The sequence below is a fragment of the Pogoniulus pusillus genome, chromosome 32 (assembly GCF_015220805.1).
Source record: "Pogoniulus pusillus isolate bPogPus1 chromosome 32, bPogPus1.pri, whole genome shotgun sequence".
NCBI classification, from domain to species: domain Eukaryota; kingdom Metazoa; phylum Chordata; class Aves; order Piciformes; family Lybiidae; genus Pogoniulus; species Pogoniulus pusillus.
In genome coordinates this window covers 5,184,996-5,206,420 of record NC_087295.1, presented here as the reverse complement: position 1 = coordinate 5,206,420, position 21,425 = coordinate 5,184,996, and the positions used below count along the sequence as shown (strand labels likewise).

General features: G+C 42.7%; 1 protein-coding gene across 1 annotated transcript in view; it reads right to left on the bottom strand.

The window, feature by feature from the left end:
- The window catches only part of SUSD5 (sushi domain containing 5), a 45,114-nt gene extending 40,061 nt beyond the window's left edge, over window positions 1–5,053 (bottom strand). Inside the window, exon 1 of the mRNA XM_064169824.1 lies at window positions 4,960–5,053. Coding sequence (XP_064025894.1) covers window positions 4,960–5,053 — 94 coding nt within the window. The remainder of the gene's footprint in view (window positions 1–4,959) is intronic.
- Between the last annotated feature and the right edge of the window lie 16,372 nt (window positions 5,054–21,425).

Genomic DNA, 21,425 nt, shown 5'->3' with positions numbered 1-21,425 from the left:
TTTTAGGAAGGACTTACTGGTTGGGAATATTACAGTGAACTGCTTTATAGGAAATTCTGGTTAGCCAGAAATGGATAAATAAGGCCAGTGAACCAGTTCCTCTAGTTTAGCTAAAAATCCATGCAAAGTAGTCTTTACCAGGAAGCTTAATGAGCATCTTTAGCATGTTTAGAATGAAAAACAGCCTTGTCACAGTAAGTTTCTTCAGGTTCCCCTTAGAAACCATTGAAAAGGTTTGAAATTCAATGGTAAGGCATAAATGAATAGTTGGATTTATAGTTCTGAAGGAAAAAAAATCACACTTGAAATCAAATAAAGTCTTTCTTTAATAACTAGCTTGCATTACATTGCTAGCCACTGCTGTCATCTGGTCACAATTACCACAGAATATTGATCATATTTTGATATGTTTATAAAACAATCACTTTGTTGTTTGGCATGAAAACACTGTAAACAAGTAATAGCTGAACACAGGCTTTACTGAAGAGCAACCCCATATGTATATATATATATATATATATAATATACCCATAGAAGCATAGATGTCAGGGCTTCTAGGATCCATTTTTATCACCTTGTTTAATTCCTGCATAACTAGACTGTAAATTTCCCCCAGTAATTCCACCATCGAGTCCAGAAATTTATGGTTGAACCAGACCATGTCTTTTCAAAAGGCATCCAGTCATGATTCAATGACTCCAAGTAATGGAGACTTTACAGCACACTTTACAGTAAACTGTTCCAATGGTTCATTACTCTCACTCCACCTTATTTCCAGTTTCAAATTTTGCTAAACTCAGCTTCTAACAACTGGACCTTATTATGCTTTCAAGACCGAAGAGCCATCTACAGTGAGATGTATGGAAGCAGGGAAAGGGACTCTTCAAAACTAAAACCAGTCCAAAAAACAGGGATCTCAGTGGAATTAGCAGGAATTTCTTGGTTACTAAGAAGACAAAACTTGGCTAATTTATTCCAGTAGGGTAACAGATATAACAAGTTCTTCCGAGGCGTACGGGCATGGTTCAAAGCCCATTGAAACGAGTTCAAAGTTCTCCATGTCTTGAGCAGTATTTGTATCACACTTGAAGAAGGAATATAAAACTGCATAGCCAAATATGCTTTGAAATAAAAAATGTCTCTCACAAATATAACGTAGAATGAAAGCACTTTAAAAGGCATGCCCAGCGTGCTGGTGTCACGACGTGATACTTACTAGTTCAAAGGGTAAAACCTAATCAGTTTTGACAAAATAAATGTGGTGAAAGATGTGCAAATGCAAAGTCCAAGTTATTTTTGTTTAAACGTTAAAAACTTTGAATCGAGGTGAAAGAGAGCAGGGGAAGAGAAGGTCACTTCTGTACTTTAAGAGCAATTTAATTTCCATTTCTATGGCTGTGTGTAACAATGGCCTTCATTGTAACAGTAAGGGTGGAGGATTCAGTAAAACTGTACAATTACAGACAGAGATTTGGGTAATTACCAGTTCTGCTTAATGTTCATGAATGTGGAGCTTGTATCTGTGAGAAACCAAAGTGAATGATATTTCATTTAAATGGTTTAAAATACTACCTCATCAGAAAACCAGCAAAATCAGGGGGTCACCTCTGAGTTCAGTCTGAGCTTAAATTTCAATTTCACTACACTCTTTAGGACCAAGAACTTGGAATTGTTTATGCATTTCTGTTTGCAACATGCAAGAATATGTACTGGTTTGCAACTGGGAGTCTGGAAGTACTTAAAACACCTGCTACACATATGCACACATCTAGAGAAAGCAGAAAAGTGCAAAGCAAGCCACAGGAAAGAGTAGAGTAATCTTGTTGCCTATCTTTGACATCAGACATACCTGGTTCTAGGTCAGATGCATGATTGGACTCAATGATCTTAAAAGTTTTTTCCAACTAAAACCATTTTATGATCTCAGATGCCCACCTAATTGTGCCTGGCTTTCTAGATTCACCATTCTTCCACTTGTCAATCTTTGCTAGCACTATGAACGAGCATTACTAGATGGCTAGCTTGAGGTAACCTAAATCCCAAATTCAGCCAACAGGCCAACTCCACTCTGGAGTAATTAATAAAGTTAGCATATTGTTTCAACTCAGCAGTATCTGAGCAAGGGAGATGAACCCCTATCATTCTCTCCTGACACACCTGATGGCCCACTACCATTCTCTCCTGGCATACTCTGTACGGGCACAAGTACTCTGCAGAGAGAGAATGCATGGATGTGAAATCCATACATTGGACTGTGAAAGCAGCTGTGAAAGGGAGAAAAAAAGAGTCCAAAAAAAGAAGCAGAGGCAGCCCCTCTGCATGAAACCACATCCTTATTCTCCTGTTCCATTGCAAATGCAAAGACATTTTAAGTAGTCTGCATGTGCATGAGGGGTAATGGAGACACCTCACCATAACCTGCATCGCTCTCCAGTAACTGCCCTAGGAGCAGTGGCACAGCATGGTATGTCAGAGCCCTTCTGTCTGTCCTACCCCAGCCTCAACAGTTGTGAGCAAGCATATTTCAACAGTAAAAAACCTGCAAAGTGAAACAAAGTTATGTTTTATTTCAGCATTTACCTAGGTCTTTCTGGAGACTGAGGGCACTGCAGCAATACATCATGTGGCAAGGACTAGCCAAAATCAAGATGAATTAAGCATTGAGGCTTTATGCCTTCACCAGCCCTCAATGGTCTCCAGCTTTATTGCCTCCTCTCTGTCATTATTTGCATGTGAGACAACAAAAGCAAAGCCTTCCTCGGGGAAATGTAGTGTAAGCAGTTTGGGAGGTTTGCCTGTGACAGGGGCAGCCCGAATTTCCCTGAGTTTTGACAAAGTGAACTCAAAATCCCTTCAGCAAAGCAGTCACCTACTTCTAGTTTAAAATAACCGATGCAGGTATATGTGCGTGCCATCCAGGGTGGTCTTTTGGCACTTCAGTGACATTTGCGTGTATCAGACAGGAGTAGCACAGCTATATCTTCACCCTCAGCTTACACAAATGAAAAGGTGGCTTCTCCTGCCTGGATCAGGCCAGAGTCTGTTGTAAGAAAAAGTATGAATTCAGTTTTGCACTCTCAGATCTTCTTAAATACGCAAGCCTAAGTGTAGTGGTAAATTCTAAAGTTCACATAAAGTGTTCTATTCTGTATCAATATATAGCACCCAGATGGTTTACAAGGTAGTATTACAGTTGTTTGCTTGAATACTAATATCAGGAGGACACATCGAAGACCATGGACTTGCATATCCTTCGTGGTGATATTCAGAAGTTAAACAAAAATGGAAACTACAGCGTTACAGCCATGCCCTGCAACTGTAATGCACTTCAGATATTCCACCCTTTCATTCTTATAATTGCTTTACCGTGTGTGAAGGAAATTTGACAAACCCTTAAATGACAATTAAAACTTGTCAGGAACTCTGCCTTAAAATGGTCTCCAACATTTTTTTTTTCCTCTTCTATAGAATGTGTCTGTTTAGGAAGCAAGAAGATACCCCTAATTCTATAGAAATAATACAAACTGGGAGGTGCTTTTGAAAAGATAAGGGAAGCCTTCAGGTGAAAGATGCTTTTAGCAAGGGAAATTAATTATTCCTGCCCTATCCCCATTGCTAAGTACACCCTTTTCCTGGGTGTACTTTTCCCTTGTTTCAGAGGAGCTTTGCTGAGGAAGGAGTTATTTCCTGAAATCAGAATCACAGTTTTGCCTACTACAACACATCGCAGTTGCCTGATGTATTTCTTTTCTTTTATTATTCTTAAAGAAAAGTAGCTTTCTTCAAATTTACAAGTCACACTTCTGTTGTCTAAATGGTATTTCAAAAAGAAGTGGTTAGAAACATACAGGCAAGATGAATTTTCTCCCTTTCCTTCGCCGCATTTTGTCATCAGCTGAAAAAGAATTAGCTCGGAAGGAAAAAAAAAGATCCTCTGAGAACAAAAAAGAAGAGGGTTTTATTGCCCTATAATGTTTGAGATCTGTTCTCTGCAATAACACTGAGAGGGATTAGAGTATTGAAATATAAAAAAGTATAAAATCTTGAGAAGAGGCATAAATGTATTGCAGCTGTGAAAGTGAGGGGGGGGGAAAAGTGGCCACGCAGTGTTTCTCTCCCAGGAAAAGACACGGTTGTCTCCAAAACAAATCACAGTTTTGCTGAGGCAAGTTGGTCATCATTACTACAGGCTTCACCAGGAAAAGGGCTACAGGCTGCTGGAAGCTTTCAAGGGATGCAGATATTCAGGATGGTAATCAGAGAGTAAAAAGTCCCATTTCAGAGGAGCTGGTAGCTGGTGCTTCAGCCAGATTCGTGTCATGATCCCATCTGTTAGTAGCGGAGCGCAGATGAAGCTCACGCGCAGAAAGGTGAGAGTCATCTCCAGCATGTGAGGTACTGAACAGAACAGGTCATAAAAGCCTCTGGCTTCTTCTCTCCCATTCCTCACATATCTGCCTGCATAAATCAACGCTGAGAGGCATTTTGAATGGGCAGATGGGGAAGTTCTTGGGAGCGAAGGTACTTTTCATTATAAGGAGATCTCTCCTAAAAGATAGCTGAGTCTTCTTATTTGTGTTATGCTTTGGGTTCATTATTATTCTTATTCCCTCTAGAAAAGTTCACTATCCTGTAGTTTTGTTGTAATAAAATAATCTTAGCCTGCTGAGATATTATTTCCTTTCTCTCCTTGACCCCAGGATATTTGTAGACTCTCAAAAACCTCTGAATCAGACATTTCCTAACCCAAACTGGGGGGGTGAGGGGGGTGGGGAGACGTATTTAAGTTTCTTATTTAAAAAAATAAGACAAATGAAGAAGAAGGGGAAAAAAGTAGGGTTTGCTGGGGTTTGGGGTTTGCTTTTTTGGGTTTGGGGAGTTTTTTTGCAATAACACATTTCAACATACAGCTCTCCTTACAGCTGTAGCAACCCAGCCCAAACTGAATGGGGGACTCACCATCAGCCTGAACAGAGATGATCTGAAGGATGAAGAAGACAGATCCCATGCCTTGGAGAAAGATGAGAGAGAATCTCTGAGAGCCTGAAGCCATCTCCCTGCTTGCAAAGCCCTCAGCCACAGGAGGTTGGCTGCCGAGGCTTTTTCTCTCTCCTGCTCTCGCACTTTCGCAGCGGGCTCTGCGGTGATGGTTTCAAGGAGCACTTTCCCTCGGCAGGATCCTGCGTCTTGGGTTTGCGCTGAAGGCGGGAGGGGTGGAAAAAGAAAGAGGGAGGGAGAGAGGAATCCTTGGCTTGGCTAGCGTGAAGGGGAGGGGAAGGGGGGGAGAAAGGAGGGGGGAGATGTCCAGCCAGCTGAGGATGGGGAGAGGCTTTCTCCAGCCCACTCTTCAGGGCAGTGTACACAGAGAGCCGGTGTGAAAAGTCCCATTACCCTGTCAGTAAACACCCAGTGCATCACGGTGGAAGAAGTGTAAAAGCCAGGAGGGAGAGAAAAGAGAGGGAAAGGACGAGCGACGAGGAGAAGAAATCGCTGGCTGAGAGGGGAAGGGCAGCTAGATAGCTGGCGCTGGCATGCGGTGAGTTTGGGGCTTTAGCTGTGCATCTCTGCAGGTGTGGGTTCAGACGTGGGGAGGGTTTGCCCTCTGCCACATGAAATCAGGCAAGGGCACACTGCTGAGGCTCGCAGGTCAGAGGCTGCTGCTGCAAGAGCGACAGTTTTCAGGTAAGGGCTGAGGAAAGGTGACAAATGCCACATGATCCTGGTGGCCAAGCCCTGGGACTGAGATGGATTCATCCTGCTATTTCAGATCCCAGGTTCAGGATGGGCATGAGGAACTGAAGGTGGAAGAGGGAGTCTCTGACCTGGTCTCCATCAGTGCTCCTGGTCCCGATGAATGGTGCAGGTCAGTTTGAACACTCTTAAAGCAACTAATGAAGGGAGTTTCCAGCTCTCACCAGCACTTGCAGCAGTGACATCTGTCCCTTATTCTCATTTGTCCTATATTTGTCACAACACAACACAAAAGAAACTCCTACAACAAGAGGAAACATACTAGTGGTGATGCCAGGATTTATTTTGCTAAATATATAAATGGAATAGTTTTGTGTTGCTGTTGGAACCGAGCAGGGCTCAGAAATATTGTTCTCATATCCTCATCTTATTTTGCTTTTATTTCAGCTTCTTAAAATTTTTTCCCTTAGAAATCTGAAGCTGGGCAAAAAAATGTTCAGTCTGCTAGAAATTCTGGCCTCCAGGAAGAGAGGTAAAGACCTGACCCTCTTCAGGACCAGCAGCCTCAGTGTCCTGTATGGCAAGGTCCTGGCAGGCAGCTTTCAGGAAACTTCTAATAGTGATGAACCATCCCAATGTTGGTTTTGGTCTGCCTGAAATAACCCAGGCTCAGGAACTTCTGTGTATGATACTCAAGGCAGTAAGTAACACCATAATACTGAAAGCCTTAAAAATACCTCTGCATGACAAATTCATGCAGATAATGCTCTGATCCTGTTGACTTTTAAAGAACCATGTTCTTCTTCCCCTGCTTTATACCCACCCGTGGCATGTGAATGTCCACACTGAAAGCTTTCAGACAGGTAGCTTTGAATTTTGTGTCTGTCCAGAGAAGAGGGATGGTAGCAGGGTTTTTTTTTTCATGTTGCCTTGACAGCTTAACTTGGAAGGAACCCCTCCAAAATAAAGAAGGATGGGCATTCTTGCTTACCCCATCCTTAATGTGGGACAGTTAGGATAAGTATGTAACCACATTCTATTTCATTTCAATGGAAAATGCATGTTTTCTACAGCAGGAACTAACACACAACATGACAGCAAAGGAAACAAAATCATAGCATTCTTTGAATTTGTTTGCTTTTCTTTTGCTAGTGAAATAGCTAACTGCATAAAAGCCAGTTTTAACCCTCCAGTGTGCCAACCCCATCATAAAAAATAGACAATACAAAAAGATGAAAGGTCTTGAATCTGCACACTTTTAGCCAGCCTCCAGATTCCATGAAACTGAGCAAGCACAGCAAGACCTACAGACATTTAGAGAAACTTGGTGTGACCACAGCAATAGCTCCAGGTTTCCTTGACACTAGTCATAGAGCTGATGACTTTGCTGTCCCCATGAGTCTGGCAAAAGGAGTCCGAGGAAAGGACAGCATCTTACGGTTTTACATCTAAAATTCCAAAGGTCTGTTGGATTGGTTTTGCTATAATTGGATCAGTTCCTTGTGTTGATATATGTAGAGGCATGTTGCCACTCTGGCTCCCATCTTGGAAAATCTCAGCTTGTATTCTTGAGCAGAACATCTTACTGATCATAAAGAATTATGACAGACCGCAGAATCTGTTCCTTTTGGAACACAAGAACAGTTCCTAGAATGACCTGGCTCCTTCTTGTCACCCCATCTTAACCATAAAGTAAGTCTGCAAGTGTGGAAAGTTAAGGACACTTACCACGTTAGTAACTCCTGGAAGGTAATTATCTGAGTGCCAAACAGTTGTCCTTCCAATCTAATATTTCTATCAGCAAAATTCCCTGCTGCTAGTGTACTTTGGAAGAGTCACATAAAGCTCAACAGACTAGGTTTTGTACTGAAACCATGTACACAGTGTTTTGCATTGGAAGCAACATCAATAGGGGGGGGGAAATCTGTCTTTAGATTTTGGGCTCCTTGGAACAAAAAAAAAAAAAAAAACAACTCAAAATGAGTTCTGGAAGTTAAGATGGTTTAAAATAGATATAACCTTTAGCTCAGAACCTTTGGCATTCGCAGCAGTACAGTAGCACACTGCTCAAACTATTCACTGCACTGGTGTGCAATGTCTTATGATGCATCACAAAAGATTAATTGTACGTGCAGCTCTACAGGACTCTCAGATTGTGCTTTCCTTGGGAGCAGTGAATGTGCCAATGGTCACATTTCATAAAGCAGGGCTTCACTAAACACCAAGTTGCATGGAGGGAGTAAGACATGTGAAGACACTGGGCCATAAAATGCATACATACAGATAGGAAATTACACACATACACAAAGCACTCATGCACTGTGAAGCACACAAAAATAGTTTGGGCATCTCTTACCTGAAGAGCATCTCTATCCACTTAGATATGGAGTATGTCATGCAAGTTAGAACGGATTTTTAATGCTAAATAAACACCTAAGAGAAGACATATTTGAGACCAGGAACATGCCTATTCACAATGGAGAATATTGTATTTGGTCTCCTTGTATCCACTGCCAGGAATATTTACTTTCAGCCATTAGGCATTTATATACTGTAAGTGTTATAGATGTAAAGGCTCCAGTTCTGCAAATTCTAACACATGATCATAAGCTTTTGCAAGATAAGGGCCAAGGATCCCCAGACCTCAAGCAAAAAAGAGACTCTCAGAAGCTTTTGCTATCTCAAGCCAGGCTGAGTAGATGTTGGCAGACTTGTTGAAGGGCTGCAGTTTGCAAAGAATTCAGTCTTTGAAGAATACTGGAAAGTCACAAGAAAGGTCACTTTTCATATCAGAATAAAGCACAATCGAAATAAAGTTTCTATGCAGAAAAGGATACCTCTCTTCTCTGCCACTAAAGCGTGAGATTCAGTTTAACATGGTCCTCTGCATAATGTAATAGCTTCAGATGTGGGCATTCTGCATCATTTAGCTTGAAGAATTGAGTTTAAAAGGAGGATAGGCTTCAGGTTTACTTACCACTCTAAATTTTAAGTCTTTTTTTAAAAGATAAATCTGCATTAGTATGTGAGACTAAATTGTTCTAACCAGCCCAGTTATTAGAATTTATTGTACTTCTGAAGTACTGAAAGGAGATAAATAGAGAAGTAGCTGAGGCACACAGCTTGCTATGTGCTCTACATTCAGCTGCAGAGCCTGCATAAAGTGATGGCACTACTGGATAACTCCACAACCATTTGTGGTGATCTATATCCAGGTCTGACTTCTCATATCCAAACGTTCAGATATCAGTTGATGTAAGTGAATGACATTAAACAGTTGGCATGCTGGCAATGAGAATTTTCTCCATAGATACCTTTGTAGTATCATATCGTTATTGTGGGAGATGTCACCAAGTTCTGCTGCTAGAAACAGGCCATCAAGAACTACAGCTCAGCTGGCCAAGCACCATCTAAAAGGAGCTGAAATACCTCACAGACAATGCAGCATTTACCCCCAGGCACTGCAGAGGCTGACATCTCCTAAAGCACACTGAGTCTGTGTGAATGAAAGGCAGGCAGGAAACCTTGGCAATACTGTACACCTATTGTACTCACGGATAGTACACCTACTGTACACTGGGATCTAAACTTATTCTGCAGCTGTATCCAAGCTTTGAAACCCCCAAAGCCAACTGGAAAAGGAAAAAGAAAAAAAAAAAAAAAGGAGAGAAAGATTTCTTTGTTTATAAAATGTGAATTATTAAAGTAACAGCAACACAGACAAACATTTTTCAGTGTCTGGCAGCCTGCAACAGTTCTACTAGCTGCAGGGAACTTTTTATTTTATTTATATACAGTGTTTGCACCTAATTAAATGAAAAAGTAGAAATGTGCAGAGTTACCTGAAAGTAATTCAGGGAGCTGACAAAAAAAAAAAACCAACCCTGAACAAACAAAACACGGAGAAAAGGCATAGGCCTGGCTTTGTGGGTGGTGTGTTGAACACAGAGACCTGTGTCATGGTATTGCTGACCCTGAGAAAAACAGTGTGATTCTTACACTTACATCATCTTATGTTGGGGTCAGATGTTGTCAGGTGACAGGCCACGACCCTTATATAAATCACTGCCGTGTAAACTGTGAAAATCACACTTCATTTCTTCAGTGCTGGCCAGTCTCAAGAAGAGACTGAAGATGATCTGACCATACAACTGACAGCCACAATATTAGTGATATATAAAATTAACTCCTTTTTTTTTTCCTGGCTGGTTTTGGTTTGGGGGGAGGACAATAACTCTTACTTTCTTCTTTTTCCTAAACCTGGCAGTAGTTTAATGAGTGAAAAGTACATAGCAGTGTGAAAAAATGCTTCAGTTTATCCAAGTGGCTTCTCTTTGGTCACCATGGGCATCTGTAAAAGTCTGAGTAGAGACAGAATCTAAACTTGCCTGGATTTGCCCCTTCAGCCATTCCTATTCCACTGCTTCAGTTTCCTTTCCTCATGGCCTCTAACCTTCATCAGCCATGGTCTTTACTGAGATGCCAGAGAGCAATTACACTCAAAGCTACATGCATCTGCTTAGTTGTCAGCTGCTGACTGCCTCAGCACTGTGAATGTGCAGCATGAGCAATCATGAGACTCTTCCTCTCCTTGTCCCTGGGCAACAACCAGGGCAAAGATAGTCCCTTTCTGGGAATCTGACCAGTGCTAGGAGATTGTTCAGAACCAGGGTGATCACACCAGCACCCATACCTGGCATCAGCAGAGTGCCACACTGCCAGGTCAACACAGAATAGCTGAACTTCAGCACTTACCACAAATCCCCACACCTTCTCCATCTGCTCCCTCCTTTGACTCCCTCCAGCCATCTGTGAGTCCCACTGCATGGAAACCCAGGAATATCGCAGGGTCAGAGCAACTGTGGCAAAAAAAGCTGGGCCCCAGCAAATTTATAAGGTACCACCTTTCTGGCATGTGGCACTTGATATGGATCTGTCTTCCTGTGGCATAACTGTGCTCCTGCATCCCTGATTTGGTTTTCATAAGGGCTTGTCATTCCATTTTCAAACAGACTCGTGCAAATATGGGAGAAGGAGGCATGCAGAAAGCTGGAAATGGCTGGCATCTCTCAGAGCTGCAAATGCTCCCAACCAGGGCTGTGCAGAATACACAAGGCTGTGGTTGTAATGCTTGTCATGTTTCCAGCATAGCAATTCATTTGTCATTTATTTGACCACCCATAGTATTTTGGCTTTTGTGCCTCAGCCTCCTATTTCCTAGAAGGCTGTTTAATTGCATTATAATGTACATTACCTGGACCTTAAGGCACCCTTAACTTCTCATTAGCTGTTAGCTCTGCCCTCAAGTGCTGGATGCAACAGCTGCACTGGATGCTGAGTTATAGACCCGTGCCTTTGCCAGCTGGTGTTTAAAAGCTGAATGGTCAAATGCTGAAAGGTCAAAACTCTTCGTATTGACTAAGCTGACTTGGCATTTTCTGTGCCTCCTGGGATAGAGTTACCAACTATTTGTAGTCATTTAAACAACAGACCTCTGACATACAGCCCACCTGAACTCCAGCCTTTTACAACACCAAGCAGTTCAACTGGAATCTATATTGCATGCTTGTGCAGCTCAGCCTGTGGCTCTGACCCCACAGCATCTCAGCTGGTGGGGATGCGACCAAGTGCTGCTCTCAGCAAAGCGCAGTGGAGAAATTTCTTCACCCCAGCATCTGGAGTTTGAGGTCAAGGTAGAACGAAGGACTAAGCTAAAAAGAGCACAGGGCTCTGCTGAAACACAAGGTGTCTGTGGCAGGCTGTCACAGTAACCATATGTGGTGCAGCCATGAAATGTCAGTGAGTTTGGCCCTCGACACTTCGCAGTTTGCAAAGCACATAAAGAACTCTGCACTTAACAGCAGCGATTTGGAGCAGGTTCATGCAAACTCTAAAGTGCTGTGTTCTCCTAGTCCCACTGGGGGAAAACGACTTTGCTCTCACATTGAAGCACTTAGAATAATGCTGTCATGTTTCCTAACTCAGCAGAATGGAGTGCAGGGAGATGAAGACATGGGTGTTGATACCAATCTTAGAAATGCCTTCCCTCCTTGCTTGAGCCAAGGCTGCCATTAGTCAGGTCACTGTTAATTTTTGGTAAGGCAGTTAGGAATGTGGGAAAGATAAATCCTGAAGAGGCTTTGAGTTGTTCTTGCCATAGATGCTCATTCTTTTTCCTGATGGACAACAAGTTATCCATGGGACAGCAATGTGCCCTTCTGCCCAAGAAGGCCAATGCTGTCCTGGGGTGCATTAAGAAGAGTGTGTCCAGCAGGTCAAGAGAGGTTCTCCAGCCCCTCTACTCTGTCCTGGTGAGACCATAAGTGGAGTATTGTGTCCAGTTCTGTGTTCTGCAGTCTGAGAGGGACAGGCATATACTGGAGAGTGTTCAAAGGAGGGCTACAAGGATCATTGAGGGACTGGAATATCTGTATTATGAGGAAAGGCTGAGGGACCTGGGGCTGTTCAGTCTGAAAAAGAGAGAGAATGAAATGAAGGAAAGGAAAAAAGGAAAGGCAGACAGGAAGGCAGGAAGGAAGGAGAAAAAGAGAGAGAGAGAGAGAGAGAGAGAGAGAGAGAGAGAGAGAGAGAGAGAGAGAGAGAGAGAGAGAGAGAAAGAGAGAGAGAAAGAGAGAGAGAAAGAGAGAGAGAAAGAGAGAGAGAGAGAGAGAGAGAGAGAAAGAGAGAAAGAGAGAGCGAGAGAAAGAAAGAAAGAAAGAAAGAAAGAAAGAAAGAAAGAAAGAAAGAAAGAAAGAAAGAAAGAAAGAAAGAAAGAAAGAAAGAAAGAAAGAAAGAAAGAAAGAAAGAAAGAAAGTATTCTCCCACATTTGGTCAAAGGAAAATCAGCACTGTGAGTCCTCAAATAATTGACCATTTTAGCTGTGTAAGTAGAAGGAAATTTAGACTAATTCTGGATCCCCAGGGGTTGAATATTCCTATTGAGGAGGTAACTAAGTTTTTTCCTCTTGTCCTGCTTTGAGCTCAGTCCTAACCCTTGACAAATATCTAAACCATATATTTCAATTGCAAATGAAACCAAACCCTGCCCCTGAAGTTTGGAACATCTGCAATATGCAATTGTACAAAGAAGCTGGGAGAACTGAACCCAGACAGAAGCTTTTTGTGTCTACGTGCATGTGTGCATGCACATGCACACGGGTGGGTGGGTGTGCTCCTATGGGTGGGTGAGAAAGAGGGAGGGTGGCAGAGAAAAAAAAACACCATTATTTCCCTTGTTTCTTTATTTTTGCTACTCAGGACCTGGCAAAAGGTGATTTCCAGACGTGGCTCTAATGCTGCAGAGCTCATTGTATGCTGGTACCTCCAAAATTAGGTTTGTGGCTAAGTTCTCACTTGGATAACTTGGATATTTTTCCCCATGAGCATGTGATTATGCTTCAGCATAAACAAAAACAACACTCCAAAGCATGAAATGAAGCTTAATATTTGCCAAAGAAACGTTAGGGAATAAGTAGGTTAAATATTAAGGTATGCAATAAAACATTTGAACAAACAAAGCAGCATTTAATTGTACAATAAATATTGTCTAGTTTCAGTAGCTGAGGCATTGCTGAGCAAGTTCCTTTACTAACAGCCAATTTTAAACCAGCAATGAATTGCAGAGCAATTGATAGAGCCTACAATAAGATCTGCTTATTCTGGCTTGGTCTATGGCCACAGCATATTTATCATTCCACCTTTCCTCTTTATCTGACTAATCTTTTTTGGGTTTTGGTTGGTTGGTTTTTGTGTTTTTTTTTCAGTCTGTTTTTCCTGTGGAGCATAACCAATAACTACTCGTAAGACAAGCAGTCTTAAGAGAGGAAAGAGGAGTGCATGAGAGCTTTGCACATGAATGCAAGTGCAAATATTCTGCACCTCTGAATACAACAAAGGTAAGTTTATTTTTAGTCGTTCAACCCTCTTTCCTGGTCAGAGTTGTACCACAAAAGCTTCCCAGCCAAATCAGGGTATTAGTGCTTCTATGGTTATCCTTCACCTTCTTCATCTTTGCATACAGCCCTCAGTGAAAACACTTTCATCCCGGTAGATTGTACAATGAACCTACTTCTCATCTGGGGGTTGAAACCTAGTGGTGGTGGTGGGGAAATCCCCGAATTTACCCTAGTTTAAAAAAAAGTCTCATCAACTACAGGAAAGGGAAATCCATCCTCCTGAACTACAGCATTTATTAACTGCTCTTCATTCCATGGGCACATAGGAAACTTGGTGTAGCTAAACAGGGGCTAAACACAACACAGTTATTTCACATGCTGTAAGAATCATTGAATGTTTTGTTGGAAAAGACCTTTAAAGGTCATCTAGCCCTATCCCCTTGCAGTAAGCAGGGACATCTCAATTAGATCAGGCTGCTCTGAGTCCCATCCAACATGACCTGGAATATTCCCAGGGAGGAGGCTTCTAGCATCTCCCTGGGTATCCTGTGTCAGTGTTTCATCACCCTCAGGGTAAAAAATTTCTTCTTTTTATCTAGTTTAAATCTCCCTTCTTTTAGTTTAAAATCATTGCCCCCTCTCCTATCACAACAGGCCCTGATAAAGAGACCATCCCTATCTTTCTTATAGGCTCCCTCTTTAAGTACTGGAAGGCTGCAATAAGGTCTCCCTGGAGCCTTCTCTTCTCCAGGCTGAACAAATCTTTCAGCCTTTCTCCATAGGAGAGGTAAAAAGAGTAGAGGGATACAAAGAAAGCATGCTGAAGACAGATTTTAAAAGAGATGGGAGCAAATTCAATGTACATTGAGTAGGATATCTCTGATTTTGGGGGCAGATAGAAAAATCTAAGAAAGGACCAATAAAAGAGAAATCAATGAAAAGACAATGAAAGGGATAAGAATGCTACAGGACACATGCTAGCCAAAAACATACAGAGATGCAAAAAAGGAAGAAAGTCTAGAAATGAGAACAACCTTCTTTGAAGAATTAGCCAGACTTCATGATGTTCTGGTGAAGAAATAGCCAGACTTCGTGGTGTTTTGCTGAATTATTCCTTCTAGCCTTCTGAAAGTAACAGGTATCACAAACATGCAGGTTATGGAAAAGCAGGCTGTGACAGAATTCTTTAGCAGACTTGCATGCCTGCTAAAGAGAGCAGAATTTGCAGGTTTCATTTCAGACCTAAGGATTTTAAGAGTGTTCCTCCAACCCTACACTCTTAAAAACCTCTGCATTTCAGGTTAATTTTGCCCTCCAGAAGACACATATGTGCAGCACAAGGTGAGTGTGCAGCATTTAAAACCATGAACACACCTGGACTCCAAAGGTTCACATGCTGCTGCCCACTTGCTAACCCTTTGATAAATACTGGCACAGCTTCAAATAATTAATTACAGATGCAGAGCTACTTAGAGCCCCTATAGCTTCCAGAGCCACAAAGCAGCTGCCACCCTAAAAAGATGGGTATATGCAGAGTATTTCCTCTCTTTGCTTTGTTTGCTGCTCTTAAATCTTCCCCATCCTGAGTACCTCCCTCCTCCTGCTTCATCTCTGTTTTCACCCTTGCTTTTCTTTCTCTGTTTTCCACTTCATCTACCAAGCTGCTGTCCCTCCTTCCTTAACTCTCTGATCTTGTGTTCTCACTCATACTGACTTGCCCACTTTCCTCTTTGTTGCACAAACAGCATAAAACATATGACTGGAACAATTTGAAGGACTGCAACTCTAGTAAGCTTAGTGCACATCTCATGCTACATGAAGCTTTAACACAGGGCTGGGGCTTGACTTGGGAAAGAGTGATTTTTATTAGGTAAAGAGAAGGCAGCCTTCCAGCACACGTGGTTTCAGAGAAAACATTGTCTGAGCGTACCCTGAAGGCTAAGAAACCAAAGGCAAACAAAATGAACCACAAAGCGATTATTTTTAAGCCAGAAGGCAAATAAAAAGGAACTCCAAATTGATTATTTCTGAGCCACTCTCATCATGTATGATTTCAGAACACTCAGTGCTGACAACGCTGCAACATGGAGCAAGAGGAGGACTTGCCAAAAATCAGTTCCTGCCTACATTTGCTTCCTCTTCTACTGCTACCTGTTAGAGCAAGGTTTATAAAGACTAACTGTTAAAATCTGTCATCTGTAAACCATCAAAACAGCAGTGTGCACCCTGAAATCTGGTGAAAAGAAGCAGCAATCAAAATGGGGAATATGGGAATCTCATAACTGCTGTGCTCCCTCCTTTCTCAATTCCCAAATGAGAACAGGCTCTGAAACCAAGGCACTCTTCTGCCATGTGTCTAGGGCTGGTCCATCAGGCCATGCGTCCTCTTGTGATCACAGACAGCAAATAATGAGACAAAGGAGTAGTGGTGTGACAAGGCAGGAAAGCAGTGAGCATTGTTCATCCTTAGGTTCCCAGGGTTGAGGAGGGAACATGCTAATCCACAGCACCATCTTCCTCTCTGAGGTGTATTTAGTTTCCTCCAATTTGCTTTAGCATCCTCAATGATGTCTCAGTTCAGGCCAAATGAGAAACTTCCCTTGAAGTTTCTTGAAGAAGTTTCTTGAAGAAGAAACTTCTTGAAGGGAGGCTGTAGCCAGGTGGGGTTGGGCTCTTCTGCCAGGCAAGCAGCAACAGAACACAGGGACACACACTCAAGTTGTGCCAGGGGAGGTGTATGCTGGATGTTAGGAGGAAGTTGTTGGCAGAGAGAGTGATTGGCATTGGAATGGGCTGCCCAGGGAGATGGTGGAGTCACTGTCCCTGGAGGTATTTGAAAAAGCCTGGCTGAGGCACTTAGTGCCATGGTCTAGTTGATAGGACAGGGCAGGGTGCTAGGTTGGACTGGATGATCTTCCAACCTGGTTGATTCAATGATTCTATCATTCTCCAAACTTGACCGTATTTTTCTTACAGGTGGAAAAGCCTTTAACTCTCATTGGCTTTGTATTTCCTGTTTTGTTTTGTTAGGAAAAGGAGCATCATCATCAAAACAATTACAGAGGTGTGAGAATGTTGCCTATTCTCAGTTGTTTACTTCTGTTTGCGTAGCTAAGGTGTCTGGCAGCTTGGTAGGTATTTCTGATATGATTAACCCAAGTTACATTAGAAGTACCACATGACATGCTCCTCTCTGTGCAGCTACTACTTCATTTTTCAATCATTTTCATCTCATTTAAAGCTTGGAAATCAGAAGTGGTGGGATCCATAAAGAAAACAGCACACAAAGAAGAAAACCAGCTATTTACAATTACAGCAGATGGGAGCTTTCCAAGAAATTCTGGGTTTGTGTATTCCTCTGCCCATGGTGCTTCGATTTCTGCAGTGGATATTTTGATGGAGCTAAATTGGAATGACATTCAACACAGCAGAGGCAGAAACAAGTGCAGGAGCCTTGGCAGCACTGCTGTTGGCTGTTTGCTGGTGGTGAGGATATAGAGACCAACTAGCAGTGTAGTTCAGGACACAGGGAGTTAGGACTTAATTGCTGAGCAAGACAGCCGTGGAAGGGGTTCTGCAGTTCCTGTCCAAGGTGAATCTAGCACAAGAGTGTTATGGCTGTACCCCAGACATGTGTGCCCACTGTGAGTGTATGGATGTTGTAAGGAAGATGAATGGAGATTGAGATGCTTCTTTCCACGAGTGCATTGAGCTCTTTCTGGATCATAGGATCATAGAATCAGCCAGGTTGGAAGAGACCTCCAAGGTCACTCAGTCCAATATAGCACCCAGCCCCATCCAGTCAACTAGACCATGGCACTAAGTGCCTCAGCCAGGCTTTTTTTGAACACTTTCAGGCACAGCAACTCCACCACCTCCCTGGGCAGCCCATTCCAATGCCAACCACTCTCTCTGACAACAACCTCCTCCTAAAATCCAGCCTAGACCTCCCTCAGCACAACTTGAGGCTGTGTCCCCTTGTTCTGTTGCTGGTAGCCTGGCAGAAGAGACCAACCTCACCTGGCTACAGCCTCCCTTCAGGTAGTTGTAGCCAGCAATGAGCTCTGCCCTGAGCCTCCTGGTATGCAGGCTAAACACTTGCAGCACCCTCAGCGCCCCCTCACAGGGCTGCGCTCCAGGCCCCGCCCCAGCTTTGGCGCCCTCCTGTGGACACCTTCCAGCACCTCAACATCTCTCTTGAACTGAGGAGCCCAGAACTGGACACAGCACTCACGGTGTGGTCTGACCAGTATGTTAGCATCATCCTGTTCTTCCTCTACCTTTCTCCTTCCTGAACCTTCTTGCCATTCTGAAACTCTCCTGTAACTGAGTAAATGGAAATAAAGCAGACTGTAACTTAGCCTCTCTCTTCTGTGTACTGTACAGAAAGATAAGGTGCTTAAAACCAGCAATAGTATCTGGGCTGAATGGTGTGTTTAGGAGCTGGCAGCAAGTGGCTTTTGAAGCAGCATCTTTTTGAAAGTCAAAAGGTCTCAGCAATTCTGCCAAAGTGTTTTAAAAATTCCTGACTGTAGCACTCATTTGTCCAGTTCATAAATCTGCTTCTTTATTCTTCAAATTGCCAAAAACTATCTAGCCAGACATCCAGCTATTATAAGACAGTCTAAAAAGCCGTCTGGCTCAATTAGTTGAACTCTGATGGTGCTCCAGATTTTCAGTCAGCAGACCGCTTTGTAAGGAAAATATCTGCTCTCAGACCCCGTTCCCTTCCGGTACTGGTAGCTTAATCTACCATGGTATAGTTCTAAAGTGTTGTTTTTTTTCAGTGAACCACAAGAAAATGCTTTGCAGTCCATCCACACACCACAGTTTCAGATCCTTGATTCCTCAGCCTCTTTTGTGTTGGCCTTCTTCACTGTACGTGGTGGAAGTGATACTTTCTGTAGTCTGGTTGTGTGTTGCAACATGAAAATATAAGCTGTACATTTGTTTATGACAGAGAAATTCTGAGTGTAAAAGTACTCTTTTGGATTTATTCAGCCTGAGCTCACTCTCTTCTTGGGTAATCCTGCAACAGGCTGCTCTGCATGATTGCAGATAGAATGGAATAGAACAGAATCAACCAGGTTGGAAGAGACCTCCAAGATCATCCAGGCCAACCTAGCACCCAGCCCTAGCCAGTCAGATAGACCATGGCACTAATTGCCCCATCCAGTCTTTTCTTCAACACCTCCAGGGATGGTGACTCCACCACCTCCCTGGGCAGCCCATTCCAATGCCAATCACTCTCTCTGGCAACAACTTCCTCCTAACATCCAGCCTAGACCTCCCCAGCACAACTTGAGACTCTGTCCCCTTGTTCTGTTGCTGGTTCTATTGGTTGGATGTAAATGGTCCCACAGAAGCTGGACTCTATTACCAGGTTATGCTGTGTATGGTTTTATCTAACTGCTATTTCCACTGTAACATGTAGTAAAAAACTGATATGGCTCAGCTAAACAGAAGCAATGCTCATAAGTGCACAGTTAGAGTTTTTAATCTACAAAGAGTAAAATGACAGATTTCAGACAATCACATAAAATATCTGGTTGGAAGAGACCTCAAAGATCATCCAATCCAACCTTCAGCCCAGCCCTGAAGGGTCAACACTAAATCATGTCCACAAGTGCCAGGTCCACAGAATGCTTAAACGCTTCCAGGGATGGTGACTCCACCACTGCCCTGGGCAGAACATTCCAATGTTTGAGAACCCTCTCTGTGAAGAAGTATTTTCTAGCATACAGTGTGAACATCTCCTGGCACAGCTTGAAACCATTTCCTCTAGTCTTGTTGCTTGCCACCAAGGAGCAGAGGCTGTCTCCTTGTCACTCTAATGTCCCTTCAGGCAGTTGTTGAGGGCAATGAGGTCTGCCCTCAGCCTCCTCTTCTCCAGACAGAATACCTCCAGCTCCCTCAGATGCTCCTCAAAGCCCAGCTGCTCCAGACCCTTACCATCCTCACTGTCCTTCTCTGAACATGCTCCAGAACCCCATGTCCTTCCCGTAGTGAGTGGCTCAGAACTGAACACAGTACTCAAGATGTGGCTTCAGTGCTGAGTACAGGGCGAAGATCATCTCTCCATTACAGAGTCACAGAACTAACCAAGTTGGAAAAGACCTTCAAGATCAAGTCCAACCTAACACTTTCTAATTATCCAAACCATGGCAGCACTAAGTGCCACTGTTCCTGCTGTCCAGTATGAGCCAGGTTGCCATTGGCTTTATTTTGATGGCTTTCCCTAAAAAGATGACAATGCTTATGAAGTGGCCTTTTTTTTGTTATCATTCCTTGGTGCCCAGTTAACCTCATTCTTCAGGTTTTAGCCTTGGCAGGCAGCATATATACAGAGGTTCTCTTTCCCAGCAGACAAGGGGCAGAGATGTTTTCATCTTCCTGTGTTTCTACTGTTTACCACTAAGAGATCAGCAACACTCCCAGCAGCACTCCCAAGAACCTGGCTGCTTTGGTGAACCCATCTCTAGTGATGCAGGCATCATTAATGCAGCCACGCAGATGAGACTTTAAGGAACAAAATCCAAGCTGAAAAATTAATTGTTCTGGGGAATATTTCATCCTTTCCTTTCCTTCTTTCCCTTCTCTTCTCTTCTCTTCTCTTCTCTTCTCTTCTCTTCTCTTCTCTTCTCTTCTCTTCTCTTCTCTTCTCTTCTCTTCTCTTTTATGTTCTCTCCTCTTTGATTTTCTCTCTTCTCTTCTTCTTTTTCTTTTCACATTGGTCAAGTAACTGGCTTTAAATTGACAGCAATAAAAATCTCCATCAAGCAAAACACAAAGAATATAGGCAAACATAACACAGGAATGCAATGTTCTCAGAGCCTTTAAGTTTGCAGCATTTACTACAAGTCAACAAGCAAATTCAGCAAAATCATACAGATTCCTCTTTGTCCCTCTTTAGTTTGGGGATTTTGACCAACCTCTAGATAGACAAAATGAATCCAAATCAGATGCTACTTCTTGCACACTGCATGGTTAAGTCAATTCAGCAAAAGCATATCATGACAACTTACCATCCTATAAGAAGCAAATATCAGAGAAGAAAAGCTAATTTAAAACTAGTCTCGGTGACTTCAACACTTTTCAGAGCAGGCCTTTTTTTCATCAACTTCACAGTTAAAAATGCTCTTTTCAGGAGAGATAATCATCAGGATTATGTGGAAAGATGTTGGCACAGTAACACACCCAGTGAAACAATTCTCAGCATACTAGTCATTATTCTCAATTATGTTTTCTAGTTGATTGTCAAAAGCCAATCTTGTTGACCCAGCAATATACACTCAGCTCTGCAGCCACTATTAATGTCTTGGGAAATCCTATGCCTTTGAAACTCTATGCAAATCATCTGGAAGGAGCCAAGGTTAACACTCAGGCTGAATTAGAAAATAGGAAAATACACCAAGTAAGTAGTTTAAGGACAAAGTTGTTTCTAGCTGAAATTAAGCACTGATTCCCAGTGACACTGTGAAAACACTAAACTGTACATTAAAATTCCTAAACATGCCTGCTGCTCACAACAGGCCAATGCAAACAGTCATTCCCTCTGCGCCTGGGAGTGAATTTGTAAGCTAGCAAAATGATGTCAGGCCTAAAGAATTCAAAACTAATTTTATCTGATTGGCAAGTGAGTTCAAGTGCTGAGATACTAAATAAATATTTGACAGCACCACTCCATAGCATAATTTATTTCACATATGCACTGCATTAAAAGGCAAGCTTGGCCAAACTGCAAGCAATTTCCAGGCGAACCGTGGAGCTGCATGATGGTGATGGCTGCCATTGTGTCATGGTAGAGCACCTTCTTCTAAAGGTCACCAGAGCTTTGAG